The 9054-nt window shown below is 54.1% G+C and overlaps 1 protein-coding gene across 1 annotated transcript; it reads left to right on the top strand.

The window, feature by feature from the left end:
• The first annotated feature begins 3260 nt into the window (after positions 1–3260).
• Positions 3261–5889, top strand: APOA5 (apolipoprotein A-V). The gene is made up of 3 exons (XM_015562482.1): positions 3261–3813; positions 3894–4008; positions 4457–5889. The coding sequence occupies exons 1-3, from the start codon at positions 3702–3704 to the stop codon at positions 5394–5396; spliced, it is 1167 nt and encodes a 388-aa protein (XP_015417968.1). The 5' UTR covers positions 3261–3701; the 3' UTR covers positions 5397–5889.
• The last annotated feature ends 3165 nt before the right edge of the window (positions 5890–9054 follow it).

Raw genomic sequence — 9054 nt, 5'->3', positions numbered from 1 at the left:
AGAAGAACCATCCGAAATGAAGGATACACTAACTGAAGTAAAGAATAATTTACAGGAACTAAATAGTAGAGTAGATAAAGCCAAGAATCAAATTAGCAATTTGGAGTTTAAGGAAGCAAAAAACAGCTAATCAGAATAGCAGGTTCAAAGAATCCAAAAAAATGAGGATAATGTAAGGAGCCTCTGGGACAACATTTGCATCATGGGGGTGACAGAAGGAGAAGAGAGAGAGCAAGAACTTGGAAACTATATATATATAATTAATTTCAGAAAGGAAGGGAGAGGAAGAGATAGAAACATCAATGATGAGAGAGAATCATTGATCAGCTGTCTCCTGAATACCCTATACTGGGGTTTGAGCCTTCAACCTGGGCATGTGCCCTGATGGGGAAGTCTAACCATGATTCATAGGTCAACACTCAACATTGAGCCACACCGGCCAGGCTGAAAACCCATTTGAAAAAATGACAGAGAACGTCCCTAACCTTGTGAAGAAAATAGACATAGAAGTCCATGAAATGCAGAGAATACCCAACAAGATGAACCCAAAGAGACCCACACCAAAACCCTTTATAATTAAAATGCCAAAAGTTAAAGACAAAGAGAGAATCTTAAAAGCAGCAAGAGAAAAGAAGTTAGTTACCTACAAGGGAGTACCCATATGACTGTCAGCTGATTTCTCAGCAGAAACTTTGCAGGTCAGAAGGGAGTAGCAAGAAATATTCAAAGTGATGAATAGTAAGGACCTACAACCAAGATTACTCTACTCAGCAAAGCTATTGTTTAGAATTGAAGGGCATATAAAGAACTTCCCAGATAAGCAAAAGCTAAAGGAGTTCATCACCACCAAACCAATATCACATGAAATGTTGAAGGGTCTTCTTGAAGAAGGAGAAAGAGGAGGAGGAGGAGGAGGAAGAGGAGGAGGAGGAGGCAACTTATCAAAATATGAACAATAAAATGGCAATAAATATATATCTATCAACAATTGAATCTAAAAAAACACACAAAATAAATGAGCAAGCAGAACAGAAACAGACTCAGATACAGAGAACATTTCGATGAGAGGGGAGTTTGGGGGTAGGAGTGAAAAGGTGAAAGGATTAAGAAGTACAAATTGGTAGTAACAGAACAGTCAGAGGGAACAAGTCTGCAACCTGTGCTTGTGCCCTGACTGGGAATCGAACCATGACCTCCTGGTTCATAGGTCGATGCTCAACCACTGAGCCACACCAGCCAGACTGAAAGGCTTTAATGTAGAAAATTAAAGGTTTATAAAACTGTTGGAAGTGCTGGAGGAGTGATATCTCAGTTTGTACTTGGAGTGATCCTCAAAAGGTCACCTATAAGTGGCTACAAATGAGAAGCTCACATAATTATCATAGCCATGTGTCCCCAACCTAATTGTAAAGAAGACTGTGATTAATATGGATTCAGTCTTTGTGTCCCGAGCAGAGAAGGGTGAAAGCTGTGGAGGGCATTCAGAGTGATATTGGAGCTGCGCAGCACAGCCTCCTATTGTTTCTACCCCCCCCCCACCCCCCAATTCTTCTCTTCTTCCTGAGAAAGACAGCTTTTTCAAGCTGGGAATATAGTCATCCGGCATAAAGACTACATGTTCCAGCCTCCTTTCCAGCTATGTGTAGCCATATGACTACGTTCTGGCCAATGGGATGTCAGTAAAGTGTTAAGAAAAATTTCTGTGATGTGCCTTTAAAGGGAGTGAACATGCCCTTCTTTTCCTTCTTCCTGCTGGCTAGGAGGTGGACTTGATGGAGGAGCTGCAGCAGCTGAACCTCAGACATGAGCCTCTGCAGGGTCTCAGCAGAGCTGCTGGGGAGGAGGGACAATAGTGCAACAAGACAAAAGGGGCCCTGGTTGGCCTGTTTCCATCAGAAATAAAATTCCATTGTGTTTAGGCTCTTCTCTCCCTCTCACCCCCACCCCCTTTTGTCATTGTACCTGAGCCTGATCCTATGTAATACAAACTAAATCTGGGGGGAAAAACGAAAGAAACGAATATAAGTTCATCAAGGAATAGAATATTTCACAGAGGAACAGCATCTACAAAGGCTCGGAGTTCTGAAAGAGGTGGTGTGCTCAGGAAATGCCAGGGGCTTTGTGTGGCAGGAGATGACATGGAGGTGGGTTGGATGAGCCACAGCAGAGGATGGACCGATCAGGCAGGACCGCGGCAGACAGAGCCGCTGGAGGCTGAGTGTGATTAAGGTGAGAGACAAGGGGAGTGTGATGCGATTGGTGGTGGAAATAGGGAGAGGGGATCCATTCAAGACACAGGAGCAAAACTCAGGAGTTTACATAGGTCGATTTTTTTAAAATATATTTTATTGATTTCAGAGAGGAAGGGAGAGGGAGAGATTGAAACATCAATGAGAGAGAATCATTGACTGGCTGCCTCCTGCACGCCTCCTACTGGGGATTGAGCCCGCAACCCAGGCATGTGCCCTTTATAGGAATCGAACCTGGGACCCTTCAGTCTGCAGGCTGACGCTCTATCCATTCAGCCAAACCAGCTAAGGCAAAACTCAGGAGTTTATAAGTGTGGGTGTAAGTACACGGAGTGGACAAGTCATCAGAGAAAGCCTGGGCTTCCTGGCTCCCCTCCTCAGAGGCCTGTGGGTGAAGGCCAGCCTCTCCCCCCAAGGAGAAGCCTACTCTTGCCCCAATTCTTTGGGCCCAGAGTCCCTGGTCCAGGTTCTGCCTCTCACCACCTCCTCTTCTCCCCCTTGACTTCCGGCTTGTTCCAGGATTATTTCATGAAGGGGAGGTGCGAGGGTCTTTGCCCTGTGAATGCTGACTCTCCCATCTGCCCAGGAGCCTGTAGGGGAGCTGCCAAGGCTGCTAGGGTCAGGTGGGCAGCTGGCCACTGCCCCTGGCTGGCTGGGCACAGTGCCTCCGGGCAGTTGAGTAAGAGTGGGCTCCAGCAGACAAACAGGCTTGTATCTATCGCTGGGCCAGCCAGTTGTGAGTGGGCAGGTTGGAGGTTAAAGGGTTTGGAGTGAACTGGGTGAGGAGTTGGGCCTAGTCCACTGGGACAGCCCCTGAGATGGGGGCACTCATTAACCCTGTGGGTGCCAGGTTAGCACTGGGCAGGAGGTGAGCACTGGGAGGCCGCTGAGGTCATCTTTCTTTGAACTTCCACGTGATATTTACTCGGAATTGCTGCCAGAGGCCCAGGCCCTGGAATATAAAGCCGAATGTCTGCTCTCTGTGCCCAGAACTGAGCAGGTGAGCTGCTGGGGCAGAGGGCGGAGGGCAAGGGGGACAGAGTCCCCTGGAGGACTGCAGGGTCTCAGCAGAGCTGGTGGGGAGGAGGGACCAGACCCACGTGGAGCACCACGTGGCAGAGCTGCTTCTTGCCCTGGGCATGCCTCTGCTCCCAGCCACCCACGGGGGCAGGAAGAGGTGGGTGAGGGCCCAGCAGCCCTCCCCTAGGAAGCTCTCCTGGGGCCTGGCTGGGGAGGAGGAAGGGAAGCCTTTACAAAACAGTTGGAGCTCCCCCTCCTTGAGCTCTTCCCCTCCCCTGGGAAAGACACCCTTCTCTTCCCAGCCACACTCACCTGCCTCCATCCTGTCACCAGGAGCCCCTACAGTCAGTCCTCAGGGCTCTGAGCTCCCTACGCCCCAGGGAAGTGTTCGCAGACTTGGGGCAGGCTGACCCTGGGACTGACACCTGGGAGATGTCCCTATCTTTGCTTTCTCACCTTACCAGGCGTCCCTGGCCTCCCTTCTCAGGACAGGCAATGGCCCGCATGACTGCAGCCCTGGCCTGGGCGCTGGCGCTCCTCTCAGGTGGGTCTCCGCCCTGGCAGGGGTGAGGAGGTGAGGTGGAGGCTGGCCGCAGGCCCGCACTCACCCCTGCCTTTCCACAGCGTTTCCCACCGCCACAGAGGCGCGGAAAGGCCTCAGGGCGGACTCCGGTCAGAGCAGCGGGGACAAGGGCAGGGTGGAGCAGACCCAGCAGCAGAAGCTGGCCCGGGAGTCCGCGTGAGTGCCCGGGCAAGGGGCGCGGGGAAGGGCGGAGACAGGCCGTGGGATGATGGCTGCCTCTGATTCCTCAACCAGCGGTCTGCTCGGCTGCGGAGCAGAGGAAGCAAGCTGCCAGCTCCTCCCACCCCCACCCCCAATCCTGGCCTTCCTGGCTGGGTGCGCCCTGGCCGGCGGCCCCCACCCCGCTCTGACCTGGCTATAGCTGTTGCCCCCTCGCCCGCTGCGGCGTGGGAGCTGGAAGGGAGAGGACCCCCTGCGTCCCCAGAGCCTCTGTGCCCCCTCGGGCGGTGCTGGTCTGCGGGTCTGCAGGGTCTGGATCTGCAAGGGCAGTGCCTGTGTGCGGAGGGGCGGCCCGAGGCGGGGATAGCGCCCTTGGTTTCCCCATTAGATCAGTGAGCGACGCCTCTGGGGCAAAACAGAGGTGACGTCTGACCTCTTCCCCCAGGAGCCTGAAAGGCAGCCTTGAGCAAGACCTCCACAACATGGACAAGCTCCTGGAGAAGCTGGGCCCTCTGAGTGGGCAGGGGAGCGCCCCTCCCGGGCTCCCACCCGACCCCGAGGGCCTGCGGCGGCAGCTGCAGGAGGAGCTGGAGGAGGTGAGCGCGCGCCTGGAGCCCTACATGGCGGAGGCGCACGCGCGCGTGGGCTGGAACCTGGAGGGGCTGCGGCGGCGCTTGGAGCCCTACACCAGCGCCCTGATGGAGCAGGTGGCCCTGCGCGTGCAGGAGCTGCAGGAGCAGCTGCGCGTGGTCGGCGAGGACACCAAGGCCCAGCTGCTGGGCGGCGTGGTCGAGGCGCGGGACCTGCTGAAGGAGCTGCAGAGCTGCCTGCTGCACCACACCGGCCGCGTCAAGCAGCTGTTCCACCCGTACGCCGAGCGCCTGGTGAGCGGCATCGGGCAGCACGTGCAGGAGCTACACCGCAGCGTGGCCCCGCACACCGTGGCCAGCCCCGCGCGCCTCAGCCGCTGCGTGCAGCTGCTCTCGCACAAGCTCACGCTCAAGGCCAAGGCCCTGCACGCGGGCATCCAACAGAACCTGGATCACCTGCGCGAAGAGCTCAGCGCCTATGCCCGAACGGGCGGGGAAGGGGCGCACCCGGACCCCCAGGCGCTGTCCCAGGAGGTGCGCCAGCGCCTGCAGGCTTTCCGCCACGACACTTTCCTGCAGATCGCCGCCTTCACCCGCGCCATCGACCAGGAGACGGAGGAGGTCCAGCAGCAGCTGGCGCCGCCCCCACCGAGCCACAGCGCCTTCGCCCCCGACTTCCTCCCCGCGGACAGCGGCAAGGCCCGGAGCAGGCTGCAGGCCCGTCTGGACGACCTGTGGGAAGACATAAACTACAGCCTTCGCGACCATGCTCCGGGCCATGGAGGGGAGCCCTGAGGGCCTTTGTCCGCGCCCACTTCCCAGCTCCTTGTTCGGGGAGCCCCAAGCATGGTTCAGTCCTCGACAGTGGCCTACTGGGCAGAGGGTGGAGGGCCCTGCAGGATGGGTGAGGCCACCGAAGGGGCAGTTGTCCCTTGCCTACCCAGCCTCCTGCGAGTCCCCAACCCGGATGCATTACACTCACCAGGATTTGCGAACCTGGCTTCCCGTGCTAATTTGGGAGTCCTCCCGAGTTGCCCCATTCGCTGCTGGCGGGAGTGGGAAGGGAGACAGGCGCTCTATGCGGGGGAATTAAGTGCCAGCCCGTGGCCATGGTGCTGGATGCCTGTCTCTTCAGACCCGGGTTTGGCTGCGACCACTCTGGCCCCCTGGTGGCCACTACTGCCGCTGTCCCGAGAGCAGCTCCTCTCCCCAGGGCTGCCAGGACAGCTTCTGTTGGGGGAGAGAAGGGAGAAAGGAGGCGGATGTGATGAGAGAGCATGTGACTGTGTGTGTGTGTGTGTGTGTGTGTGTGTGTGACTGTGTGTGTGTGTATCCCTGCGCGCTCTGTTGCTGGTGGGTACAAATGGTGGGAGTTGTAATGGGAGGGAGCAGGGCCCATATTTTCTTACATAGCTCTGCTTTTAAACAGCCGCCCACGCCTCCAAACTGTGGGGGCTTCCTAAACCCTCTGGGGAGTCTACGAGGTGCCCTCCCCATCTCTGATGCTCAGACTGAAGCCTAGACTTCTGACTCCATTGAAATAGATGTTTATAATGGAAACTGGTCTGCCTGGTGTGACTCTCATTCAGACCATGTCTGAAAGCAGTGCCCTCACCACTATCCCCAGAGCACACCCATCGGCCACTCCAGGCCCCTGCTGTACTTTCTCAGGGACCCCTTTTCAGTGCGAGTCTGCCAGAGGGGCCTGGGCCTGGCTGCTCCGCTTTCGGGGAGAGCTGTGTTGGCCTGGGGGTGGGCGTGGGCTAGCAGCGACCTTCCTCTGCACCTGCATCGTTCGTGGGCCGGCTTGGCACAGGACAGTGTGCCTCACCTGCTGGCTCCTGAGGTGGCCTCTCCCTTTTGTTCCTGCTGTTCCAGATTTTGAATGGCCCCTTTTTATGACACTGGCCCTCTTCTTGGGAACCCCAAACTCTTAAACCCCCCAGTCCCCACATGTAGATTCACTTGGAGGCAATGAAGCTCCTCATAGGTCCTCTGAGAACCCTGAAGCTGGGGGTAGGTGAAGTGGGGGTTAGTGGGCAGGGTAAGCACACCCCTTCCAGTGCCCTTTCAGTCCAGCTCAGTTGGCCCGGTACTTCCACACTCCTCCTAACACAGACCCCACATGAAGCTGGCTGCATCATACCGCAGCCTAGATCTCTATCCAGACATCTGGATTTAGCAACAGAACTGAGAGCGGTACCCAGAGAGAGGAGGTGCTGGAAAGGAAAGTTTACCCCCCTCCCTCCAAATAAAAGGTGTTTTTGTTGTTAGGAAACTGGGAAGGTTAGTCAGAGGGAGCAGATGTGGTAGGGATGAAGGGGTGGAAGTAAAACTGAGGGTTGTGTATTTGAGGCTGGAATTTGGGTAGGTGTTTATGAGGACAGAAATAGGGAGTGAGAAAAACAGAAAGGGAGAGAGGGACAGAGGGACTAGAGCCGCAGCATCACCTGGTCCAACAGTGGATCGAAGGAAGCCCAGGATGTCGGCAAGAGGCTGGTTCTTGTGGTCAAACACTATGGCCAATAGTTAGAACCCTGTGTGATGGAGACACTGTGAAGGAGCAAAGCCCTGCCCTGGCTCTGGGAGGACGTCCTGGTGAAGTGACACCTGAACTGAGGTAGAGGCAAAGCCTGAATCCGGCTATGGAAGTTTGGATCATATAATCCTGGCAACAGGGAAGCCCCGTACTGCTCTCTAAGGGCCCAGAGTTGCCTGGTCAGGGTGGCTCAGCTGCTTGGGCGTAGGCCGGTGAACTGAAAGGCTGCCTTTGCTGGCTGGATCCCTGGTGGGTGTGCAGGAGGCAGCCCATCAGTGTTCACTCTCACATCCTCACATTGATGTTTCTCTTCCCTCTCCCTTCTCGTGAAGGCCTGGGATGGGGGTGGGGTGGGGTTTGGCTGTAGGGGGTTAAAGGGGGGAAAAAGGTGACATATGTAATACTTTTCAACAATAAAGAATTACTTAAAATAAATAAATAATAAAAAACTAAAAAAACACACAACAACAACAAAAAACATCAGATAGCCGAAACCAGTTTGGCTCAGTGGATAGAGCGTCGGCCTGCGGACTGAAAGGTCCCAGGTTTGATTCCGGTCAAGGGCATGTACCTGGGTTGCGGGCACATCCCCAGTAGGAGATGTGCAGGAGGCAGCTGATTGATGTTTCTAACTCTCTATCTCTCTCCCTTCCTCTCTGTAAAAAATCAATAAAGTATATTTAAAAAAAAAAGAAAAAAACATCAGATAAACCCAAATTACCTGTACTCTTCAAAAATGCCAATGGCATAAGACACAAAGACAGACTGAGGGACTTCCAGGTTGAAGGAAACCAGAGACCTGAGAACTAGGGGCAATACCTGGTCCTTAATCAGATCCTGGATTAGAGAAAGAGTTGCCATGGAGAACATCAGAGGGACAAGATGTGGAATTTGAATACAGACTGTATCTATATATATAAAAGCCTAAGCGACCCTTATGATCAGATGACCAGATGACTGGCCGGTAGCTATGATGTGCACTGACCACCAGGGGGCAGACGATCAATGCAGGAGCTGCCCCCTGGTGGTCAGTGCACTTCCATAGCCAACTTCCCATGGTCCCTTCCCCTGCTGGCCTTCCCCGATAGGCCCCAATTGGCCCCGATCTCTAGCCAGGCAGAAGGACTGAACCTGTGCACAAATTCGTGCACTGGCCTCTAGTCCTATATAATAAAGTGGTAATATGCAAATTGACCATCACACCCTCACACAAGATGGCCGCCCCATGTGGTCACAAGATGGCCACCCCCATGTCATTACAAGATGGCCTGCAGGGGAGGGCAGTTGGGGGCAATTGGGCTGGCAGGGGAGCAGTTAGGCATCTATCGGGCTGGTAGGGGAGTATTTAGGTGTGATCAGGCAGGCAGACAGGCGAGCAGTTGGGAGCCAGCAGTACTGGATTGTGAGAGGGATGTCTGACTGGGCCTAAACTGGCAATTGTACATCCCCAAGGGATCCCAGATTGGAGAGGGTGAAGGCTGGGCTGAAGGATACCTCCCCAACCCCCCAGTGCATGATTTTCATGTACCAGGACTCTAGTATTAGATAATAGTACTGTATCAACGTTAAATATCCTGTATTTGGTAATCATAGTTTGGATTTGTAAGAAAAGATTCTTCTTCTCCCAGCATGTGTGTTGGGGATGTATTCTGAAGTATTCAAAGGTATAGATATTATTGTCTGCACCTTACTGTTTTTTAAAAATATATTTTTATTGATTTTAGAGAGGGAGAGAGACAGAGAAACATCAATGATGAGATAGAATCATGGATCAGCTGCCTCCTGCAGGCCCCACACTGGGGATTGAGCCCACAACCCGAGCATTTGCCCTTGACTGGAATCGAATCAGGATCCTAAGTCTGCAGACCGATGCTGGTATCCAGAGTCAAACCAGCTAGTGCTGCAACTTACTTT

Source organism: Myotis davidii, unplaced genomic scaffold, assembly GCF_000327345.1.
Source record: "Myotis davidii unplaced genomic scaffold, ASM32734v1 scaffold97, whole genome shotgun sequence".
NCBI lineage: Eukaryota > Metazoa > Chordata > Mammalia > Chiroptera > Vespertilionidae > Myotis > Myotis davidii.
Note: the sequence above shows the minus strand (reverse complement) of the source record. Positions and strands in the feature narration are given on the sequence as shown.